The 26,181-nt window shown below is 35.5% G+C and overlaps 1 protein-coding gene across 2 annotated transcripts; it reads right to left on the bottom strand.

The window, feature by feature from the left end:
• Positions 1-500: 500 nt before the first annotated feature.
• On the bottom strand, positions 501-25,857 carry LOC121388300 (threonine--tRNA ligase 1, cytoplasmic-like). Of its 2 annotated transcripts, none has more exons than XM_041519589.1 (19): positions 25,676-25,857; positions 19,406-19,593; positions 18,910-19,025; positions 17,557-17,686; positions 16,583-16,700; positions 16,128-16,192; positions 14,100-14,178; positions 13,350-13,496; positions 12,303-12,401; positions 11,438-11,533; positions 9,622-9,692; positions 8,235-8,397; positions 7,141-7,278; positions 6,067-6,144; positions 5,377-5,477; positions 4,403-4,504; positions 3,347-3,419; positions 2,639-2,753; positions 501-1,823 (listed from the first exon to the last, which is right to left on the bottom strand). In XM_041519589.1, the coding sequence occupies exons 1-19, from the start codon at positions 25,724-25,726 to the stop codon at positions 1,675-1,677; spliced, it is 2,079 nt and encodes a 692-aa protein (XP_041375523.1). In that variant the 5' UTR covers positions 25,727-25,857; the 3' UTR covers positions 501-1,674. The 2 variants fall into 2 exon arrangements, with proteins under 2 accessions (XP_041375523.1, XP_041375522.1); XM_041519588.1 differs by having other exon boundaries at positions 25,569-25,701.
• Positions 25,858-26,181: the final 324 nt, after the last annotated feature.

Genomic DNA, 26,181 nt, shown 5'->3' with positions numbered 1-26,181 from the left:
CTATTTCTCGTTCCAGCCAGTGCACCACAACTGGTATATTTGAAAAGGCTGTGGTATGCGTTTTCCTGTCTGTGGGATGGTGCATATAAAAGATCCCTCATTACTAATGAAAAAATGTAAGTTTCCCCAAGACTTAACAAAGGTCTGACATCCAATAGCCAATGATTAATAAATCAATATGCTCTAGTCTCTTAAAAATAAACTTTTCAACTTTTTAAAAACTTTTATTTCATTGCACAAGTTGTCCATTTCACGAATTGGTCCATGTGACCTTTCACCCTTGGTCCCCCACTAATAAAATTGTCCATATACACAGAATTAAGACACTGGATACATAAAAAGTTATTTCTGTGATATCAATAGCAGTCATTTCATATGAGCAGGTTTTGTTCAGTTCCATGTTTCACATTGTGCACCTCAACAAAAACCACACAAAGGAAACGGGCATAAAAAATTATCTGAATACCAAAACTACATTAGGACACAACACATAACACTCATTGGTTTATAATTACTTTAATCATATTTGACAATGTATAAGCACACATATACCATGATTGTAAAATAAATAGTAAACAATATTGTAAGACGAGAGATTAACAACTCGATTACATGACAGTGTCAAAAATAATTAAACCTTTAATTTTACCATCAGATATAAACCACTAAAAACCGTCATGATTTAGCCACTACAAATTCTAGTTACAGAAAACTGCAGTGGGAAACAGTTGGGAGTTTGGTGCAGCTTTAATAAAACTAAAACTGGCAACAAGATTTTTTTTTTTTTTTTTAAGGTGTATTCCATTAACATTTTAGTGTACTCCAATGAAAGATTTTTAATGTGTATTCCATTAACATTTTAGTGTACTCCAATGAAAGATTTTTAATGTGTATTCCATTAACATTTTAGGGTACTCCAATGAAAGATTTTTAAATGTGTATTCCATTAACATTTTAGGGTACTCCAATGAAAGATTTTTAATTTGTAGAACCTGTTACTATACATGTAGGTATTATATATGAGGTTCTTTTAAATCAGGGTGAGATATCTCCACCATAGTCCCTAAGATCCACCCTAGTACCCAAGACCATGTAAAAAATCTACTGGATATTAAATAGTTTCAATAATAAAATATGTCATTGTGCGTAGGTCAGAAACTAGCATGCGCGAATAAAAATTAGGGCACCAAACTAAGCCAATATATAATCTCCTGTTAATGTATAATAAATCGAGCTACATTTCTACGGTCTCTTAAAGTCAAAGTGGAATGGAAACTGTATTTGAAAATAATGTTAAATTTTACGTAGTGTAGTTTTCATTTAACATGATTTTGTGGAGAATGAAGTACCAGTGACATGTGGTAACATAAAATGATTGTTCTCGACTTATTGTGATGCCTGTATTATCAAAGAGCAGTGGAGAAGCCTGGAGCTGAGCTAATTTAGGAAGGTACAACTTAAGTGTCACATATAAAAAAAAAACTGTTGACCAAACCAGTCTAAATGATTTAGCACTAAATACTGAAACTAAGATATTGAACCACAAAAAATGAATCTGCATTTTTCTCATTATAAAAATGTTTATTAAGCTAGTCTTTTAACTTTGAAATATCACTGGAGCAAAATGTCTATTTTTTCTGCATACACTGCCAGATGAAAAACGTTTTTGCACTTTTAAAAGGTTTCTTCAGCATCTAAACATCTGGTTTCTCCGAACTTCGCAAACCGGCTGATGATGTGCTCAATGCTGTGTTCACCGTGAACTTTGTTGTCTCTCGTACGAACGTTGGCAGTCTTACTCTTCACTTCCTTCTCACCAACAACTGAAAAGAAGACAGAATATTTTATATGGACATTTCCCAGACCTCGCTGTTTAAAGGGAGCTGTCTGTCTCACTCCTCATCATTCACTTGAGACTAGTTAAAGGAGAGATAGAGATTATTATACGAGCTTGTGTGTCGTACTGATTTTACGAAACAAGTGTCAGGATTTTTGTATTGCCCGAGCGAGAGCGAGGGTAATACATGAATCCTGACACGAGTTTTGTAAAATCAGTACGTCTCACACGCGAGTGTAATGATTTCTTTATTATCCATATTATTATTGTTGTTTTCTTTATGAATAACAAGACCCGACTCAAAATGTTTCAGCCACAACTAGGAGGAGACGATGAAATGACATCATATTTCAAATGCACAGTCTGAGCTAGGACTGGAGAAGCAACGTCATGTTATGACGTCGCTTCCCAAAATTACGTCATTATACTTGTTATTACACGTGTGCTTCATATGATTATTATTAACTCGCTTATGTTGAACCATATGGATAATAACAAGTTTTAGCTCCTCTTAGCATGTGGGTTTATATAGTATCAATTTGGTGATATCTTAAATGGCTCCTCATAATCTAAGCTGGGAGAATAATTAACCATTCTCCTCACTTTGTTCATGTCAAGGTCTGATTTTCAATATTTATATGGTAGGTTTTTTTAAAAGACTGTCCCGAGTTTGCTGTTATTGTAAAATATTTTCGACTAATATGTCTCTATGAATTCTACACCAAATGTCTGATGGAGATTTGGAAATGATGCTGTCTGAGGTGAAACTGCTGAAATTATGCGTATAATCTATGAACGTACCGAAGATGAAGTTGTACTGAGAGAGTTGAGCATTTCGGACTTTCTTGTTGAGGGTTGTGCCGGTATCCAGCTCCGTATCACAGATGAAACCGGCATCGTGGATTTGTTGACGCACCTGATTGAAAAGAAAAGGAAAGTATTATTTGTTTAAACTCACCTCAGCACATTTATAACTACAGTAAAAAGTTTGTTTTGTGTAACACCAACACTAGAGCACGTTGATTTATTAATCATTGGTTATTGGATGCTAAACATTTGGTAATTCTGACATAGTCTTAGAGAGGAAACCTGCTACATTTTCCCCCATATCTTTTTTAAGCACTATCCCACAGACCACGGCCTTTGATATACCAATTGTTGTGCACTGGTTGGAATGAGAAATAGCCTAATGGGACCATCGATCTGAGACAGACTGTAAATCCGGCGAGCCTTTACCACTGGGCTACAACCCATCTCCTTCTTGTGTTATTTTAAAAGATAAAACAATGAACTGAATTTACAAAGCCTGTTTTTCTCTTAGACAGCTGTAACTACAAACATTAACAATACTTAAAAACCTGCATTTAACAAAAACAGCTTTTGTAAATTCGGCTGTCATTATTTATAACTTTACACCACATTTCAATGGAAAATAACATTTTCAAATTCTATGATTTTCCAAGATTTCCATGAACCGTATGAACTCTGATTTACTGTGTAACATCTCACCTCTTCCGCATAGTCATCGAAAGCTGGAGCTACAGGTATGACACAGGACTGGCGAGGAGACATCCAGAATGGCCTGTAAAGGAAAGGAATATTTGTTTTAATCAATGTCTCATCTGTATGCTGTTCAAATAAACATACAGAAAAAAACCTGTCTGTATACTGGAATTCCCTCAAAACCTGATGTTTTTCAATATCTTTTTTAAATATCAATACAAAACACAAACTCTCCAGACCTGATATCCCTTAAAACCTTCCTTGTTACTTGGTCTCTTGATTGTCTGGTGTACTATCAACTTAGGATGCTAAGAGCCAAATAATTCATAAAGCATTATTAATCAAATAATCAAAGGCTGTAATGTTTAGACAATGGGTGATCATCACTTGGTGGGTGAAGAGGATGAGTTTTTTTTATGAATCTAAAGTGTACAAGCCAGACTGTTCTATTGTACTTGATGTATTTCTGCTTAGACATGGTTCATAGCCTTGAAGACCAAACAAATTCAAAGACAATCAAAGACTTTTACCTGCCATTTTCAAAGACTTTTACACAGCGGTCAAAGACAATATAATGCTATAAAAATACCAAATCAGTTCGTTTACGTTGCTGTCCATGGCAAACAAATTGAGCTTTTTTACATGCATCATGACAGATTAAACTTTGTAACTGGAAAATATCAAGTGCATGCAGCTTTAAAAGATATCGTCATTGCTTTGGCTATGATTAGTGAGAATTTAAAGACTTTCAAAGACCTAAAAATCTTGTTTTCAAGTGAAAGACTTTGAAGGAATTTAAAGACAGCTACGAACCCCGTTACATTCTATGAGAAGGGACTGGCTTCTTCATGAGACCCAGTGGTTTTTAGCAGCAGGATGTCAGCTCCTTCATGAGACTGGGGGTTTTCTGAGAGTCTCTGGGTGCTTAGGCTACTTATCCACGTTGTTTACTAAAGAACTAATCTGCAACTTTTAGCACCGTAAGTGCTTCATGCCAAAATTATCCACCGAATCCCCCTACCCTACCAAACCATGGAAAAGTTAGACGCAGTGTTCACTCACCATTTACCACCAAAGCTTTCGCACAAAATGGCCATCATTCTCTCGACAGACCCGAGAATGGCTCGATGTATGATCACAGGTGTTTCCTTCTCTCCATGCTCGCTGTAACAAGATTTAGGTTGAACTCAAATTATTACATACATAAATAATGGCTAGAGTCTACTGTTGTGACTATCAGAATAAATCATGTCTTCTTTTGTTTTACTGTGCTATCAAACAAAAGTAAACCTGGTCAAAATATCTTAGCATTTTTTAAGTTACTGCAAATAGATACAGTCAATGTATTTCAGCAGGAAACAATATTTCAAAATTTTGGATAACAAAAGTTGGTTCGCATGTTTTTACCTAGTTAAATCAGTGTTCAAGATTAACGGTATCCCGATATCCCGGGGATACCAGAATTTAATTTTGGATACCAGACTTCAAGAACCCAGTATCCCACTGGGATGCCATATAATACTAAATTCTCAGGTGGGATACCACATTTTGAAATGTTAGTATCCAACTGGAATACTGGCCCAAATTTTTAATCTTGAACACTGGTTAAATGTTTGTTTGGTTAAGTGAATTATACTAGCATAAACCAGCGAGTTAGTTACCCAACTCTTAACACTCTCTAACTATAGTTCTGTTCTACGCAGATGTTATAATGTATTTTAAACTAACTGATTGTGCAATGATGTAGCACTTTTTAATTTGGTTTTGTTATTTATAAACCCGGCAACTTTGCAATCGGAAATGTTGTGCAGTTTTTAATTCTCCATAGTACTTTTTTGCCTTTACCTATATTCGGGGTTTTCTTCAATGGCATGTTTTCTTGCCGTCGACATTTTTTCTTAATTGCTGGGGTTGATTTATTACATAAATTTGTTGCTTTTTATTTTTAAATCACTACTGGTAACTTAGTTGAATTCTGAATTTATAGAACATTTCAGCAAATTGGAAGAAATAAAAAAAACAATCCAGCAACCTACTTGATATATCCCAGTTTAAACCTGAGCGGTAGCTGGAAATCTAGTTGAATGGTGGCACATTGATGGGCTCTACGTAGAGCATCCAGGATTGTAATGTCGATCTGCAATACACAAAACAAATTAACAATCCATGTTAAAAGATACATCCATGAAAGATGACAGAAACATTAATGCTTATTATTATATAATATTTAGTGAAATATCTTAAAATATCAGTTAAATAAGTGTTATCAGTCACTCGGTGACGATAACATATTTTAGAATGAAATTTCACTATTTCACTCTAAAATGTGTTATCGTCACTGTAGAAAGTGTTATCTTCACTGTAAGAAAGCCGGAACTATTTTGCTGTTGGCATTTTAAAATTGAAGGTAAATTGCCAAAAGTTATATAATAAATAGAAAATTTCATGTTTTTTGTCAAATATGATTCATATCGAATCGAGTGAAATTTGCAGTCATATCTCATGAGTCACGCTTGAAATATCCTCTATTTACTATCGTTTGATGTTTCAATTGTTAAAAATTAATCCCTTCATGCAATGCTGCAAAAAGATTTGTTCAAGATACAGAGAACATTTTGTTTAGTATCACGTCAAGATTCGCTACGTAAGGTTCAGCAATCGCTACACAATTAAAACAAAAATAATAATAATAATTGATAATCAATTTTCAATATACCAAAGCCTACCTTGGGTCCATAGAAAGCTCCATCCTGGGGATTGAGCTCCCATTTCTCCCCAAACGCATTAAGACTATCTTCCAATTGCTGAAAATAAACATCATATATAAATTTTGCATTATTATCCAATGCATGCAGTAAAATGATCCCAACAACAAGCATTACCTATCCACGAAATGAGAATACAAAAATATCACTTACCCAGTCATCTGAGGTGACCTTTACTCACTAAGGGCAACTACAAATTTTTCAAAGACAATCCATTGGAGACTGTAATATATGTGTGACCGATGATGGTCGATTATATTAGACATACAAATAAAAACCTTGCTGGTTCCAATGCTTTTATTCTGTGTTTTTTAAAACCAGACTCACTTCTGGAATAGATTCGTAGCACAGGAAATGCGGAATACAGAGACCATCAATTTTAGAAAAATTTATACTGACAAAGAAAATGTGATACTATAATTCCCATTTTGAAACTATTTGTGAGTTCACCATCAATCTAGTAATTTGAGGCCTAGGTCAGTAATTAGCTTTGTTAAAAACCACGTCCAACTAGCCAGCGTGATTTTCATGTTAAAGTTTCCACCTTGTGAAATGTTTACACTTAGTTTTCAATTGAAAAAAAGGAGCCATATTTTAACAAAACTAAATAAAAGCATATTAGACACATCATTCCTATGAAAAAAAGAAACAAATGTTTTATTTAACGATGCACTCAACACATTTTATTGATAGTTATATGGGGTCAGACATATGGTTAAGGACCACACAGATTTTGAGAGGAAACCCGCTGTCGCCACTACATGGGCTAATCTTTCCGATTAGCAACAAGGGATCTTTTATTTGCGCTTCCCATAGGCAGGATAGTACAAACCATGGCCTCACCTACCCACTGAGCCTTGCGGAGCACTCACTCAGGGTTTGCAGTCGGTATCTGGATTAAAAATCCCATGCCTCCACTGGGATCCGAACCCAGTACCTACCATCCTGTAGATCGATGGCCTAACCATGACGCCACCAAGACCGGTCATCACTCCTATGACCTATGAACCATGGAAAGCCAAAATGTATATTCACCTTTTCTGCATTGTCCCACATGGCGATTTCTCCCAGGAATTTCTCTGGCCGGGTAGAAAGTTTGAGCTCAAATTTGAACCCGAACACACCGTACACAACCCGCAGGAAGTCTAGACAGCCGGCGATCTCCTGTTTTAGCTAAAAACAAAAGAAAGGAATATCTATTTAATGACACCTCAGCACATTTTGAACTACAGTTATTTGGTGAATCATCTATAGTTATGTCAACATTTGGTCATGAGAGAGAAAGAGAGGAATCTGTTATCGATAAAGCAGCAAGGCATCTTTTAGAGACACTTTCCCCATAAGCAGAACAGTGCATACCATGGCCTTTGAAACTGGAAACAAAAAAACATTCCACACTGACAAATTCATAAAACAAGGATTACATAAAAAAACACTGAAACTTGTTTAGTCAAAACACTGAAATGGACATAATGTATTCGAGGCTAGAATTGGGGGGTGGGGTGGAGCGTAAATAAAAGAAAAAACATGAAATAAAATGGTACTGGAAATGACAACAAACAAATGAATTAACTGAACTGGGAAGGAAATGTTTTATTTAACGACTCACTCAAACCCAATTATTTATGATTATATGACATTGGACATATGGATTTAGGACCACACAGATACTGATGGAGGGAACACACTGTTGCCACTTCATGGGCTACTCTTTTTGATTAGCAGCAAACGATCTATTATATGCACCATCCCATAGAAAAAATAGCACATACCACGGCATTTGATATACCAGTTGTGGTGCACTGGCTGGAGCGAGAAATAGCCCAATGAGCCCACTGACATACTATATTTTTTGTTTAATGTAAATTCAGGACTTGAACTTGAGAATCTGTTTACGAAATGCAATTCTGAAATATTTTTGTCCTATACAAAATGTTCACTGATGGCAATTTTAAGCCTACCTACAGCAATTTTAAACCATATACAAATAACAATTATAAAAAGCAAAATTAACCCCTCCAACCGATGGCAATAATTTTTTTCTATTGGCCAAGCCCATGACCGACGGCAATTCATGTTACAACCACAGCAATTGCTGTCGTTAAGTTCAAGCCCTGTAAACTTTTTACCTGATCAGGTCTACAGAATATATGGGCGTCGTCCTGCTGAAATCGCCGGACCCTGGTCAGACCAGACAAAGCCCCAGACAGCTCGTTACGGTGTAGGACACCAAAATCAGCCAGTCGCAAAGGTAACTCTCGCCACGATCGGTTCCGGTGGTCGAACATGAGACTGGTAAAAAAAAAAAAAAAAAAACATTATAAAGAATTATGTCAATATAATTATTGTCGAGATATCTTAGAATTTTAATGTTCTGTGCACTGTGATGCAATATTTAACGATGCACTCAACACATTTTATTTACGGTTACATGGCATCAGACATATGGTTAAGGACCACACAGATACTGTGCACTGTGATGAACATCCATGGGTGCAACAATAAACAAGCTGTATTGACACAGGACTTAGAGTTTATCAGAAAATCATCTAAATGCCAACAGTGAGAGTTAAAACATCAGAAAATCAACAACAAATCTCTATGAAGCAAACAAATAATAATATATCAAGTCATAGTGGTAACATCACCATATGAAAGAAACAAAGAAATGTTTTATTTAACGATGCACTCAACATATTTTGTTTATGGTTATATGGCGTCAGACATATGGTTAAAGACCACGCAGATATCGAGAGGAAACCCGCTGTCACCACTTCGTGGGCTACTCTTTTCAATTAGCAGCAAGGGATCTTTTATATGCACCATCCCACAGACAGGGTAGTACATACCACGGCCTTTGATATACCAGTCGTGGTGCTCTGGCTGGAACGAGAAATAGCCTAATGGGCCCACCGATGGGGATCGATCCAAGACCGACCGAGCACTTTATCACTAGGCTGCGTCCCACCCCCACATCATCATAGGAAAGCTCATTTAACAGCTGTCAAAGCTCAACCAAAAACAGATGGCTTGAGTACACTGGGCAAGTGTTGGCACTGTGATTGTGATAATAAATTTGGTCAATGCTGAGAAATTTGGGGGTGCGGGTGGGGGGGGAGGGGGGGAAATAAAACTGCAACAACATGCTTTTACCAGCAGAAAATGATGTGGACATTGTTACTGTGTGTGCTGAACAAAGCCAGCAATTTGGTGACATCAGTAAAAATCCACCACCTCACAACAGACTAAATGACAGGTTTTTACATCCTCAGTGCTGGCACATTTCAAAACGGGGGATGGGGGATGGGTGTGGCAAACGTTATAGCAAGACGGCACACTTTTTTCAGGCATGTGATTGACAAACAGAAGAACAAAAAACCTGAAAATTGTATGTGTGCTAAAAGCAGGACAAGGACTGCAGATACACAATAACACTAGTGTGTCCCACACACACACAACACACACACACTACCCCCATAATGTATGTTTTTTTAAATTAAGTCGTAGGGTATTTACCAGTGCCCAGGACAGTTCATGGGTTTCAAGGCAAATACTTCTTTTTCCACTTCAAACTTGAACATGTTATCCTGCAAAAAAAACCCCAAGTAATTAGAAATTCTTTAAAAGTCAAGTTGTTATCGACAAAACATAAAATTACTTTTAACAGTAATCACAGTAACAAGTCCAGCAAAGTTCAATCACATAAAACAGTAAATATTTTCTTCTTTTTTTTAATGTCTTATTATTATTTTATTTTAAGAAGAATCAGCAAACTTCAATCATTAAAAACAGTAAACTTTTATTTTTTTTATTTTTTTATGTCTTATTTTTATTAATAACTGATGCAGAACCACCAATATTAATATACAGTTAAAATTTGTTATGTTTAACACCACCACATTGATTAATTCATTACCGGTTACTGGATGTAAAAAAAAGAAGATAATTCTGACACATAGTCTTCAATGGAAACCTGCTACATTTCGTCATTAGAAGCAAGGGATCTTTCATATGTACCGGACTCGGTGGCGTCGTGGCAGGCCATCGGTCTACAGGCTGGTAGGTACTGGGTTCAGATCCCAGTCGAGGCATGGGATTTTTAATCCAGATACCGACTCCAAACCCTGAGTGAGTGCTCCGCAAGGCTCAATGGGTAGGTGTAAACCGCTTGCACCGACCAGTGATCCATAACTGGTTCAACAAAGGCCATGGTTTGTGCTATCCTGTCTGTGGGAAGCGCAAATAAAAGATCCCTTGCTGCCAATCGGAAGAGTAGCCCATGTAGTGGCGACAGCGGGTTTCGTCTCAAAATCTGTGTGGTCCTTAACCATATGTCTGACGCCATATAACCGTAAATAAAATGTGTTGAGTGCGTCGTTAAATAAAACATTTTTTTCTTTCTTTCTTTCTTTCATATGCACTTTCCCAGGAATCCCAGCACATACCACAGCCTTTGGTGTACCTGTGCTTGGGACAGGGTAAAATTCAAGAGAATGTGTCAACTAAAGGGATTTGATCCTTTGACCCAAGCACCCCGGGTGAGCAGTCTACCATTATAGAAAGAAGGAAATGTTTTATTTAACGACACACTCAACATGTTTTTATTTTACGGTTATATGGCGTCGGACATATGGTTAAGGACCACACAGATATTGAGAGAGGAAACCTGCTGTCGCCACTTCATGGGCTATTCTTTGCGATTAGCAGTAAGGGATCTTTTATATGCACCATCCGACAGACAGGATAGCACATACCACAGTCTTTGATATACCAGTCGTGGTGCACTGGCTGGAATGAGATATAGCCCAATGGGCATACCGACAGGGATCGATCCCAGACCGACAGCGCATCAAGCAAGTGTTGTACCACTGAGCTACATCCTGCCCCCTATCATTATAGAAGACAAGAAATCCAAAACGATTATCATATGGAATATATCCATGGATGTATGCAGGGCTAGCTCTGTTGCTCGTCAAATTCGCCAATTGCGAATTTCAAAAACAATTGGTAAATTTTATTTTCATTTGGCAAAATAATTTCATGAAATAATAAATATTTTGTTAGAAAATAACTGGCTTTCTGCAATTTTTGAAGTTTTATAGATAATTTGGCGAAATTTTCTGCTGACACAGAGCTAACCCTGTGTATGCATATGCATATAAACAATTATTTAAACTACTAAACCACTTACAGATTAAATTTAGTAATGTATAATAAATATTTCTGTACTGTAAAACAAAGTACTGAGGTCTGCATTAATTCTGAATTCCAATTCAAATCATGTTGCTCATTTCGGAAACATTATAAAGTCTGCCTATAACAAAATATTTACCGCATAATGCTGCCAATGCCCTGACACTTCCCACAGTTTGCTGTTGTAGATGTTCGGGGAGACGACTTCCTGGAATCCACGTTTCCGGTAAATTTCCTAAAATAAAATAATGTAAAACAAAACATTTTGAGAGTAATGCTAACGCAATACACGTCTACTACAGAATTCAACAAAGAGTTCAAGGGCCATAACTGTGTAAAAATGGGTAAATTACCATGAAAATAAAACTTGATCTGTAAGAGTATACAACAAAAATATGCACAAAATTTCTGCTCAATATCTTGAAAAAAGAGTGGAAAACAAACTTTTATATCTCCTAAGTTCAAGGGCCACAACTCTGTGAAAAATGGGTAAATTGCCGTGAAAATCGAACTTGATTGATTTGTTACAGTACATGATAAAGATATACACGCAATTTCAGCTAAACATCTTGAACAAGTTGAAGCATTGTTAAAAAAAGGTCCAGAAAACTATACATGGGACAGATGGACAGACAGAAAGACAGACAGACAGAAGAATAGACAAAACCTATAGTCCCCTCCAAATGGATCAGTAATGGATTAATAAACTGTCAAACAAAACGAAAACACAAAGGGCACATGGGACCAACTCAGCAAAACAGCATCCCAATAGAAAACAAAATCAATAGAAGGAAAATGTGGCCTTTTGGGTTTTTTTTAGTTCCATGGTCTCCCCTTGGAACTGCCTCTGATGTATTAAGTGTTCACACATCAATATAACAAAAATAAATCAACATTTAAAATTAAAACATGTTTCGCAAACAATACTGTGGATATCTGCAACATGATCAGATGTGACATACAATCACTTTCGGTTCCAGTGACGATTGGATTTAGAATCTTACCCGAATGAAGTCCATCAGTTTGTTATATATGTGGGCTCCTTTGGGCAGAAAGAAGCAGCTACCAGGACTTAGTTCATGAAAGAAAAACAGTTCCTGTTCCTGAAAAACATTAATTAAACATGTCAATGCAATTGTTATTGTCAGCCTGAAATGTTTGGTTTGGTTTTCTTTTGTTTAACACCACCACTAAATCACACTGGTCATCAGTTACTGGATGTCAAACATTTGATTATTATTACATAGAGGAAAGCTGTTGTTTTTGTTTTTTATTAGCACTATGGGATTTTTTTATATGCACATTTCCCCAACAGGACAGTACATACCATGGCCTTTGATAACCTGATAGGTATCTGAAATAATTTTACAACGATGTAAATATAAATATTATATATTTCAAATTACTATTCATATAATATGTATTTATTAAAACTACTTCCAAAATACATACCATTTTGTTTGGTATAAAATGCATTCTGAGTTACTACAAACACCAAAAGGATCAGAAACACATTGCATTTGTCAAAATTTAATAATTTAAGCAAAACCGTGTAAGTAATTTGTAAGATAATGTGATAAGATAAAGATAAAAAAGATACAAAATCTGCAACTATTTATATTGATTAAAAATTAGGATCACTTAAAACAACGTTTCTTGGGGCTTTTATCACATTTTAATGTGGATGACATTTTCCATGTCTGGACTCTTTTCATTTCTTGCATATCCCTACTCAAACAATGAAGCATAGAAGTCAAATTCTCTGTGTCCAAACTGGTTTGTATTCCGGCAACCAAGACCCTTTTTACTTCCCTATCAGCCGTTTCAATGGTTTCCCACTCAATTGCCAAAGCTATAAAACATTAATCTACTTCTAAAGAATCTTATTTAGTGTATGCTCCCACCCTCCCCCCCCCCCCACTCACTGGCTATGTCAGAGACTGGATCCGTGGTCGGTGTGCCTGAACCTTTGAGGATATGGGCACGTTAATAGAGTTCCCAATTCCCAATATTTAGTGTATGTGTTCACCTATACACTGTAACACACGAACCTTGCCCAGTTTTCTGTGGTCCCTTTTGGCAGCCTCTTCTTGGAAATGTTTCCACTCCTTGAGCTGCTTGGTGTCTGGGAAGGAGATGCCATAAATCCTCTGTAGACTCTCTGCCTCTGAATTGCCTTCCCAGTAAGTGGACGAATTCTGCACATCGTAAGACAGACTCACACATTATAAAGAAATATTACAAATCTTTATAATATCTTGTTTAGAATCTACCATGTATCTTCACCTACAAGTCAAAGTTTCTCCACCCAAAAATTATTTTATAAATTAGGGGGGGGGGGGTCGACTTATAAGAGGGTAAAAAACATTCACCCAAAATTATTACAAATCTGTATAATATCTTGTTTAAAATCTATCCATGGTTTTATAATCTATATTGCTCGACATCATTCCCTAAAGCTTTTTATTTTTTATTTATTTATGTGACATTTCCAATCCATCTAGGATTTATCACCTATTCCACAAAGTCTTTATAGATTTTTATTCCCTGTTCCCCTAATCTTAATAAACAATTCTGTTTTCCAAACAAAATTATCACAATTTACAGGAAAACCAAGTTTAAAAAAATGTGTTTTACACTGAGATTCAAACTGCAACACATGTAAAATTAGGTTTCTTTCATGTACTTACATTGCAGTTAACCCATATACCTGTAGATGTATATAAAAAAACCAACATCACAATAATAAAAAATCTTTTCCAGTCTGATCCAAGTAATTGTGCACAGGCGGAGTTACCTACCTTGGTTAGAGCTAAAGCCTTCACTTTGCCAGTGTGTCTGACGTGTGGGCCTCTACACAAATCTATCAAGGTTCCACATCTACAACACAAAGGTGAAAATATGTCAAATATTTAACTCAATTAATGTGTACGTAATACTTTAGCTACATTGTTCTCTTGCCATATTCTGTTTAATTTTCAACAAACCAAACGCTTGCAACTGTGTTTAAAAGACACACATTTTCTAAAGCTGATATCACAGACCTTTAGGGCCTCGTATTAGAATAGTAACGAGAATAACCGATTGCATAAATCATTATGTTTGTCTTGTCAAATGGCTATTCTCATACAAGACACTCGTACTGTGTAGAGTCGCCTTTAGTTCGATCCTTTTCAAGTTTACTCCACATTAAAATTACATGATATTGACTAGCACAATTTCTACAAGAAGACTCTTGACACATCTATCCAAAACCAGCTGACATTGTGTCTTATGAGTGAATTCCAAAATTATCAAACTAAAGGTCAGTAGTTATATTTTAGACACTAGTACACCAGACCTGTCAACCTTTAGTCAAGAGAAAGCAGGAGGTGTGTGTTAAAAAGCAGGAGATTTTGTCAAAAAGCAGGAGATTTTTTAAATTCACACAATTTAACCCAAAATCGCAACATTAAAAAAAAAACATTATTTAATATTACAATAAGTTATATGAATACTATATAATGTCATATATACTTCTTAACCTTAGATCTTGGCATTAAAAAAAAAAAATAATAATAATTAAAAACATTTTTTTTTTTTTTTTTTTTTTTTAAAGTTTAAATTTTATTATGATTTAATACATATTTAAAAAAAAAAGAAGATTTTTTCAAAAAATGTTAAGAACATGAACCAGAAATAAAAAATTTAATTAGTACATTTACAGTATTACACTTACAGCCTTACAGGTTGCGTTACATTATCATTTGTGGTTAGTGTAAGTACCAAAGACAAATTTATATAAATCTTATAAATTAATATTCAGTTTTTACTATAATGAGGAACGGTGGCATGGTACTTATTTAAAATCATTATAATGATGCAATAAATATTGTATTTTCATTAATCATAAGTAAAACCTCATTACGGACATCGTGTGAAATATACTGGAATTATACCCATTTCCGTGAGTAACTTTATGTCAATGTCAAACACAACATTTTTTAATTGTACAAAAATAATTTCTTGAAGAGTACCCTTATAACCAACATTTTACTGCACAAACATACAAAATTAACTGACACAAGTATGTTTATACAGCTAATTGGTCTTTTTGTTGTCTTGCTGTGACATGTGATTTTAACATGCATCGTGTGTATCGCTGTCAACTCGGAGTCTGGCAGGTCAGATTCGTCATAGTTGCATTATGTAATCCAGTGGGAAGACATTTTACAATTCAGAGGTGTCATTAGAACTAAATTGGATTGTTTTTTTATTTTTTTTTTTTATGCAACACTGAATGTCAATACACAGCCTGTTGAATTAGCGGCAACACGCTTCGTAGCCATTACGATGACAACAAACATTATAATAACACGTCATTTTATAAACTCCATGTGCTTTTTTAACAATATAAATAGGCTATCCCACAATTCTCACTTCGGCAAAGGTTAAACAGTCGGGACAATTCGGCTTGTTACATTCTCAGAAAACGAAAGTAGTCGACATTTTCCGAATGAGAAAAAAAAAGGTAGAGTTACTTCCCTTATGTTATTTTGACAAAAGAGGATTGATTTTTTTTGTATGCTTACAAAAATGTCATTTAACAGGAGAAACTGTCTCCCGCACAGGTGAAAGGAGAGTTAATCAAAAACCGGGAGACTCCCGCGGAATCCGGGAGGGTCGACAGGTCTGTAGTAAACTAATAAATATTTAACCCTCTTCACTTTATGAAATGGGACAGGGGTACCAAAAAAAACACAGAAATGTAAGAAATGTTAGTTCAAATGAGTTTCACAAGCACACTAGACATAGAAAATTAATCTATATTAAAGCAACTAAAAACTTACTTGTATACAGTGGTAGTGTCAGTGGTGACCTTTTCATTGAGAATTCGTACTTTAAATTTATTGTACTGAAAAACAAAACCAGGAAATTATATACCAGGCTATCTCGGAGTAGACACAACAATAATCTGCCAAACTTAATAATGTGGATCGGTTTCACTTTACATGAACACTCAACCTGACCTCTGAATACATGTCACTTCCCCACCTGATTCTATGGACTGGCCCAAATATCCTAGCAGCCAATCAAATGTGCATGTTAAATTCATTAACCATGACCGTGTAAGTTGACTGAAACATTGCATATTTCAGATTCAGCCATGTTACCATTAACGTCTATGGGATTCGATTTGATGGTAAGTTTTAAGTGTATCTTGTTAAAATCTTCACACTTCACATATTCTAACTTGCGCAAATACTGTTATCAACGGGTGGGACCAGTATGTGTATTAATTTACCTCAAACATTTTAAGTAGATCCTCTTTCTTCATCTCCAGTCTCTCAAATGGCTGTTTCTCCTTCACGATGCCTTTACACAATGTTTCTAAGCTGGGGAAGTCATTGCTGGATACTTGTCTATAAAATATTATTAATATAAATAAATAAAACATGGATATAAGTAAATTATATCATATTATACTGTTAGTTTTACCGCTTCGTGAAAACAACACAAAATTCTGGATCCACCAGGTTAAGCATTGTCTGGTGGTTTTAGCTTAGAATAACATAACAATGTATGTACATACATACATACATACATACATACATACATACATACATACATACATACATACAAGTTAAAGAGCTTCCTTTTTATGGAAGCTTCGATAGCTCAGAGCGTTTCGTGGTTAGCCTTGCAATTTGCAGGCGAATCGGTGCCACAGGTTCGAGTCCCAGCAACGGCATGGAACACTTTGTGAGGCCAGAAAGGATTTAATTATCCCCTGCGCCAGTGCGTTAATATCTATGTATGTAATAGTCAACCTCGACATACATACAATATATAGATATTCATACATCAATACATACTAGCCAGTGCCAGGTCTGCCCACTGTTTCATGCACGTAAGCGGGATCGACCGCGTAGATTGTAGGCCCCATGCATATGGTTGAGTTAAAGAGCTTCCTTTTTATGGAAGCTTCGATAGCTCAGAGCGTATCGTGGTTAGCCTTGCAATTTGCGGGCGAATCGGTGCCACAGGTTCGAGTCCCAGCAACGGCATGGGACACTTTGTGAGGCCAGAAAGGATTTAATTATCCCCTGCGCCAGTGCGTTAATATCTATGTATGTAATAGTCAACCTCGACATACATACAATATATAGATATTCATACATCAATACATACATACATACATAAGCCAACAAGGTCCTTTTTTTTTCTTAACTATTTTTATACATAATATTATTAAAAATGATTTCACAATGCACTAACCTTCCTTCCAAAGACATGTCGTAGTAAAAGCCACTGTCGATTGGTGGACCGTAACAAAGATGGCCGCCATACTCTCGTTCCATGGCTTCTCCAAGGATGTGAGCACTCGAGTGCCAGAATACATACTGCCCTGGAAATACATACAATCATGCATGTACTATGATCACTATTTATGAACCAAATATTAGGAACTAACATTCAGCTTAAGCAGGGGGATGTGTAGCCCAGTGGTAAAGTGCTCGCTTGATGCATGGTCGGTTTGGGATCGATCCCAAGTCGATCGATCATTGGGCTATTTCTCGCTCTAGCCAGTGCACCACGACTGGTACACCGAAGGCTGTGGTATGTGCTATCCTGTCTATTGGATGATGCATATAAAAGATCCCTTGCAGCTAATCGAAAAGAGTAGCCCATGAAGTGGTGACAGTGGGTTTCCTCCCTCAATATCTGTGTGGTCCTTAACCATATAACTGTAAATAAAATGTGTTGACTGCATCATTAAATAAAACATTTCCTTTAGCTTAAGCATACAGTTTGTATGTTCACAAGAAATGTTAATTCTTATGAACCTGTGATGTACAGAAACCAAATAAAATTCAACTGAAATCTGTTGGCAACGTTTTATTTAAATCCATTTTGTGGATGATAACAAATTATTTGAACTTTATTTTGAAGATTTATATTAGTTGTAAACTACAATGTACACTTTTCTACAGCCGGAACAGATCGCAGCCTTTTACATACCAGTTGTGGGGCATTCATTGAAATGGTAAGAATGGTTCCAAAATGGGGGATCCTTTATACTACATACATTGTAAGAGTGTTACATCACTGGGTTAAAGTTTGTTTTGATTGATGACACTACTAGAGCACACTGAATAATAAATCATCACCTACTGGATGTATAATATTTGGTAATTCTGACGCCTTCAGTGCAAAGATGCTATATTTTTCCATTCAAGCTTAAGTCATGCACATTCAGAGCAAGCTGTTATAGTGCATTCCTGTCACGGGCACAAGTTTTGACCACTGCCAGCTTTTTTAAACAGGACAGGGATTTGCCCATTAAAAGCAAGAGTCCTTTTATATATGTATTTTCCCACAGACAGGACAGCACATACCACAGCCTTTGATACAACAGTCATGGAGCACTGGTTGGGGCAGGACAATACTCAATCAGACAATGAATCCACTAAGGAGATTTGATCCTTCAACCCATGCACCTCGGATGAGCATTCTACCCGCTGAGCCATATCCTGCTCACATTAGAAAACTGCTTCCCATCCTAATGGAGAATTTTTTCTAGAAACACTGTATTCTTAAACCTTCTAACACTAATTAATTATTATTTACCATCTGAATCGTCAAACTTCAGAAAGCGCACAGAAGCATCTTTCTCGAGAGGTCTGTCCAAGTCCCACAACTCATCATTCACTTTGGCTATCACTGTATTGTCTGCCAAACCCTGGCTGAAAATGGAAAAATAACAAATGTATTGTAAATCATGACATTTTTTAAAAACCAAATAATATGGAAAATATGCTAGGAATGGTCCTTCATTTTAATTGTAACTAAACTCACATGTATTCCAAATATGTGGAAAGAAGCAGTACTGACAGAAAAATTTTTTTTATTTAGTAGTTGATTTTCAATATACAGTGAAACCCCTCTAAACCGGACACCCGTGGGACCAAGTAAAACGTCCAGTTTTGAGAGAATTCTGGTTTACAGAGGGTCCAGTTTTCAAAGGTTTCACTGCAGCTTTCTGGCAAATAATAATAATAACAACAAAAATATATAATTAAGCATAATAATAATGTTATGTATTGCTCCGTAAATAATAACATACCTAATCCCCTTGGCAACTTCATAAGGAGTAGTACGCCATGACTTTGCTTCCACCACTTTGCCATCTGGAAGTGTGATCTTGATTGGCTGAACGGGCTGGGCTGCCACCCAATCATCATACTCCTTCTTCAGTTTCTTCCAGAGTTGCTCTCGATATGCAATAAACTCTGGGCTAGGTCTAGGGGAATTCTGCAAAGAATATAAAACTGTCAAACCTGCAAGCAAAATGTTAACTATACAGAAGCAGGGATCACACTGGAACGGATTTAATTTTAGCCAATTTTAGAATATTTCCTTGAAAGTTATTCAAAAGTGGCTAATTTAAAGAAAATTGTACCAGCCAAAGACAAAATTAGCAACTGGCCGATTTGGCAATGGACATGGTGAGCTCATATATTACTATTTTGCTTTATATTTGCATTATAGTAGTGTAAAAGTATGTAAATATAAAAGTGTGCCCCCACTGTATACCATCATGTTTGTAACTATAGTCCGTCCCATCCTCCTACAAAAATGTTGGGTTTTTTGTAAATAATTTCAATTTGGTAGACGTAAGAAAAAAAGTAAAAGTGTTTTGGAAATGAAAAAAAAATATATATATATTTTTGTGCAAGTTACAAAACAATTAGCTCAAAAATAAATAACTTGAGATGACGAAAATATGCACCATCATGTTTAAGAAAAGTCAGGGCTAACTCTGAGTCACAGAAAATTTCGCCAAATTATCTATCAAACTTCAAAAACTGCAGAAACCCGGGGCCTAATTGATTATTCACAAAACTCTCGCAACTTTGCGATCTCGCAGTGCAATGCTAACAGACTTGCAAAGAGAATGCTTTGTTGTCTAGCAGAGCCTAAGAGACCTTCGTGAAATAGGCCCCAGGTTATTTTCTAATAAAATATAAATTTGTTCATGAAATTATTTTGCCAAATTAAAAAATTATTTGCCAGTTGTTTTTAAAATTCGCAGTTGGAGAATATGGCGAGTGCCAGAGGCAGAGCTAGCTTTGGCGGTTATATGTATTGTTAAAAAATTGAATATAAGTTATAACTTTGAATATTAAAATATATATAGCCTATAGTCTTTGCCAGGAAAAGGCAAAAGATTACTCCTGCTTTCCTCCACACTCATCTAGGAGTGTGACAAATTGATCATCTTGTACTAAATATTTTAATGTATTTTTAAAATCTTCATCTGTTTGCTCGTCTAGCACTATTTCAGGAAAGTTATGTTTGTTTTGTTTAACGACACCACTAGAGCACACTGATTTATTAATCATCGGCTACTGGATGTCAAACATATGGTCATTTTGACAAAGTCATAGAGAGGAAACACGCTACATTTTTCGATTAGTAGCAAGGGATCTTTTATATGCATCATCCCACAGACAGGATAGCACATACCACAGCCTTTGATATACCAGTCGTGGTACACTGGCTGGAACGAGAAATAGCCCAATGGGCCCACCGATGGAGATCGATCCTAAACCAACCGCACATCAAACGTACGCTTTACCACTGGGCTATGTCCCACCCCTTAGTCCTGGCAAAGACTATATACATGTATATATATATATATATATGTGTAATTCTGGTCTTATACTTATAGTGCAATTTTGAGCCCAATGACAGTGAACAAAGACTCAGGGGCGGCACTTTTGTGTATGCGGGTTATATTTGTGGTATCTGTGAAAATGTCCGTACAAATAATTTGAAAGGCAAGTCTGGCAACCACAAGCCATACCACTTTGTTTTTTTTACACTGTGCCGCCCCTGAGACTTTTAATGGCTAGCTCTTCTACCGTAAGCTGTTATAGTTAGGGCAAATTAACTAAGATAAGAATGAAAATGTGTCCAAATTTAATCAGTCAATTTGCATAGCCATGACAGAGAAAATAATTCAACAGTTCTGTGAGAAATACATGTATATAATGAAAAAAAAACATGTAATGAATCATAATTTATGTATGGGATCATGTTGTTTTATGTATAAAAATATATGATATATTGCAACGACTGACCTCAGTGGTGTCGTGGTTGTGCCATCGAACATACGGTTAATAGGTACCGGGTTCATAGCCCGGTACAGGCTCCTACCCAGAACAATTTTTTTTATGACTGAACGGGTAGGTGTAAGACCACTACACAGACTTCTCTCTCACTAACCCACTAACAACTGACTTCTAGTCCTAACCCACTGTCCTAGACAGACAGCCTAGATAGCATAGGTGTGTGCTCAAGACAGCATGATTGAACCTTAATTGAATATACATGTAAGCACAAAAATAAGTGGAAATGAATAAAATGGAACAAGAATAGAGACTCTTTTTTTTACAGGATTTTATCATGAAAATAAGAAAATGGTGAACATGTATGCATTGTGGGTATGAAGAAAACATGCGAAAATTGACAGAATATTTTGGCATGATTCATAAAATGCATTTTAGTAAGTGACATTTTAAAAGATAAATACTGACAAATGATATAAAGCACAGAGAATTCTGTTCAACATCATGTCACGATTCGCTACACACGTTTCAGACATCGCTACACAATTTTAAAACATTACACAGTAGTTGCCAATCAATTTTCAATTGACTGGAAATATCATTAATCAAGATTTTGATAACAAAATGTTCCCTGTAAGGCTTAGACCATGTTAATAAAATTATGTTTAATTATTTTTCAACTTTTTTTTTTTTTTTTTTTTAACTTATATTGCTATTAAAAACAATAAGACAACTGGGGCCTAATTTACTAAAGTCTCGCAACTTTGCGATCTCGCAGTGCAATGCTAAAAGACTTACAAAGAGGATGTTTTGTTGTCTCACAGAGCCTAAGAGACCTTTGTGAATTAGGCCCACTAAACTCTCACAACTTTGCGATCTCGCAGTGCAATGCTAAAAGACTTACAAAGAGGATGTTTTGTTGTCTTACAGAGCCTAAGAGACGTTTGTGAATTAGGCCCACTAAACTCTCGCAACTTTGCGATCTCGCAGTGCAATGCTAAAAGACTTACAAAGAGGATGTTTTGTTGTCTCACAGAGCCTAAGAGATCTTTGTGAATTAGACCCCTGATTATTAAGTAATAACTTACAAGATAAAAATAATAATTTATAAGTTATACATTTTGGTGTTTATATTTCTTGACCTAGAAACCGAGCTTTAAATACATGACATCATTTATTATATTTCAGACAGTGTTTAACACATGACATCATGCCCATATCAGGGCTACATGTAGCTCTGGGTTAGCAGAACATTTTGCCAAGTTATCTTACTAAACTTCAAAAATGGCCGAAACCCAGTTATTTTCTGACAAAATATCAGTTATTTCAAGAAATTATTTCGCCAATTGTCTTTGAAATTCACAGTTGGCGAATGTGGCAAAGTGCCAGAGCTAGCTCTGCATATGAAGCTCTAGACTCTAAAAACAATTAAAAATCATTTGAATAAAATGTTTTTTTCTTCGTTTTAATTTTAATTTTGTTTTGGTCTTTGTTCTTATTATTATGATTTCTGGTAAATAGTGGTAAAATCTGGTACCCCATATCCAGGGTTCAAACTGTGAAGAACTCCTATATATATATGTAGAGTATATCCCTTTAAAGGCATACTGTCACAGACCACTGATCTGTTTCATGGTCTAACAAAGTATTACTTAAAAATATATATATTTGATTTGTCTCTAAACATACTTTATTCAACCATCTACGTAACCACCATACTCCACTTATTAATGATATTTTGTAAAAATAATTGAATTATGGCAATGGTCCAGAATTCAAAAACTAACATTGCTGAGAGGGTTGACATGGATTTTACTCCATCATGATGTAGTTAAAGTGACGCAATAGTTAGATTTGGTCTGTAAAAAATAATGTAATTTTTTATTCATTAAAAGAGAAATAAGGTCCTTAAATCTGTGACAGTATGCCTTGAAAATTATTCAAAAGATGCTAATTTAATAAATGTTGAAAGTAAAGTGTGTTTTATTCAACGACGCCACTAGAGCACATTGATTTAATAAATGTTGAAGCCATTTTTTATAAAAATTAGTGGCTAATCTGGCAATGGGCAGGGTGAGCCCTGTATATAATTTTTTTTGTTTTAATTATTAATATGTTCAGTTTTTAAAAGGATTAAACTGTCCAAGGTTCTGAGGTCACTTAAAAACAAAATAAACAAATAAAAATAATTATATTGTAAGTAAAATAAATAATTAAATATAAAAATTTTAAAATTTAAAATAACAATGAACAACACATTTAAGCAGGGTTTCTGCCAGAAGGTACGAAGGTGGAAATGACAAACCCTAAAATCTTGGAATTTTAAAAATTAATGAATACATTTTTGTCATTTTTAGAAATATTATATAGTAAGAAAACTGCTGTTCAAAATTCAAACTCATAAGAACATACATATATTAGGAACACTTATGATCGGTTTTGTTTTTATTATGTATCCTCAAATTATTTTCAGACAAAAAGCCTGTTAAAGAATAAGAAAAAATAATAATTCATTATTTTTTTATCCTGCCTCCCCATTCCTTCCACCAGTACTTATCAACAAGTGCTTTTTTACAGTGGCTATCTGCACCATAATCAGTTAATAGATTAGAAGAATATATTTTATTCTAAAATATTTGGACCAAAAAAAGTTGTTTTGTTTAAAGACACCACTAGAGAACATTGGTTTATTAATCATCAGCTTTTGAATGACAAAAAATTGGTAAGTTTGAAATATAGTCTTAGAAAGGAAACTTGCTACATTTTTTCATTAGTATAGTTTAGGGATCTTTTATATCCACTTTCCCACAGACAGCAGGCCATAGGATTTCAAATTTCATGGAAAACACTTTTTCGGTTACGTGCCTTGTGATCATGGGAACCGATTAGAAACTGTTTTTAGGTTCGGTGAAAGAATGTCATAGGAACCCATTTTTAATACCGCACACATCCGTGGAAAAAGACGTTTTCAAACCCAATATAAAGTTGATTTTCACGCATACTGTTGTGATTTTGACAGCCAAATAAAAATAATTGTTTGGGCCTACATCATTACCTCCCATAGGGAATCCACAGAAAATAGTGGGACCTATTCGATTGCCACCTTCAGTACTCAAGCACATGTATGACATTGACTTTTGTCGACTTCAGTGACAGTACTGTAGTCAGATGGCTAAATATTTTCTACAAAATTATATTTGAATTTAAATACTAGTTCTTGACCCCTATATTTAAGAGATACACTACCAATAATTAATGCCAGTGATTTTGGTTCAAATGTGTAACGTGTTTGATTTGAGCGCATGTTGGAACTCTGATTTGGGTTTACCTGAACTGGAACACTGAGAAGTTTGGTTAACACAACAATCTGAATCAGGTCTTGTGATTGTGTCAAACACACTCTCCAATAGTGTGACATTAGAAACATAATTTTAACAAAAATAATTAGATATATATTATTTTTGTTGAATAGTCGTACTCGAAATAATAATCATGGGAAATTTATTTTCGGTTCAATGATTTTACCAACATGGTACCAGAAACAATCGTTACCATGAAATCCACCGACAGGATAACACATACCACAGTCTTTAATATACAAGTCATGGTGCATTGGCTGGAATGAGAACACTTTAGACAAATGCACTTACATTACGTTTTACCTAACTGGGAACATTTTGTTTTTAAAATCTTGATTCACGATATTTCTAGTAAATTAAAAATTGATTACCAATTACTGTTTAATGTTTTAAAATTGTATAGTGATCTCTGAAACTTGCATAGTGAATCGTGATGCAACGCTGAACAAAATGTTCACTGCCTAATTAATATTAGATGACATAAATGTGATTAAATGTGGGATACTTAACAATGAGAATATATTTTACCCAAAACTGGCCCCCATAGAATAGATGATGCAATATATGTTGTATTTATTTGTAAATAAACAATCAAAACGTACACTAGCACGAGTAATATTAAATGATCCCAATATATTCAAACATATTACATATTACGTGACATAATCACTTATTTTGTCAGAAAAATTAGATGAAAGTAGATCCAAAAAATCGATTTCAATAACTTAAATACATGTCACACGTAACATGACGTTTTGTATTTTTCACAGTGACAGCACCCACAACATAAACACACCATACTCATGGATCTGACATAGTTCAGACCTATCTTCTTTCCAAACCGGAATAAACTAAGCCTGGAAAACATTTCCAAAGAAACCAAAATAATTATATTCGCCGTGCCTTCTCTGAAATGTTCATTTCTGCAACCTCTTTAGCCACGTTATCCGCCATGCTGCTATGCTGTCACCGATAGAATAGCCTCCCTTGCCACTTGCAGTAAGATAAAAAGTGACAATCGGGTCGCCAATTTTATTCCGCGGGGATGTAAATCTTCTTCTTCTTTTTTAGTGGGTTACGCGCGATGCTCCATGCAAACAGTTGTAGACGATTAGCCGTCCCAGGGCTAGGTGGACATTTGAACGGTTATAATGATTCTCAGCAGTCGGATACAACACAGGGGCTGCCCTGTGACGTAGCAGAACGAAAATATACTTTTGGGGGTCCTACCCTATATAAATAAAAAAATATTATATTTGGCTTGTGTCCACCAACCCCAACCCAACTAGACTGTGAGATTGTGCACACACACATACACACACCCATTCGGAAACACTGACATAGCCAGGATATTTCTTTTTTTTTCTTTTTTTTTCTTGATTTTTTTTTTATGGGGGGGGGGGGGCGTA

Source organism: Gigantopelta aegis, chromosome 14, assembly GCF_016097555.1.
Source record: "Gigantopelta aegis isolate Gae_Host chromosome 14, Gae_host_genome, whole genome shotgun sequence".
NCBI lineage: Eukaryota > Metazoa > Mollusca > Gastropoda > Neomphalida > Peltospiridae > Gigantopelta > Gigantopelta aegis.
Note: the sequence above shows the minus strand (reverse complement) of the source record. Positions and strands in the feature narration are given on the sequence as shown.

Bases quoted from the DNA above. Each gene is read 5' to 3' on its own strand.
- LOC121388300 (XM_041519588.1), bottom strand. From the start codon at position 25,640: ATGTTTTCCAGGCTTAGTTTATTCCGGTTTGGAAAGAAGATAGGTCTG. The intron at 8,398-9,621 runs GTAAATACCCTA...TTTTTTTACCAG, and splicing joins ATGAACTGTCCTGGGCACTG to TCTCATGTTCGACCACCGGA. The intron at 6,145-7,140 runs GTGAATATACAT...GTTTATTTTCAG, and splicing joins TGTGGGACAATGCAGAAAAG to CAATTGGAAGATAGTCTTAA.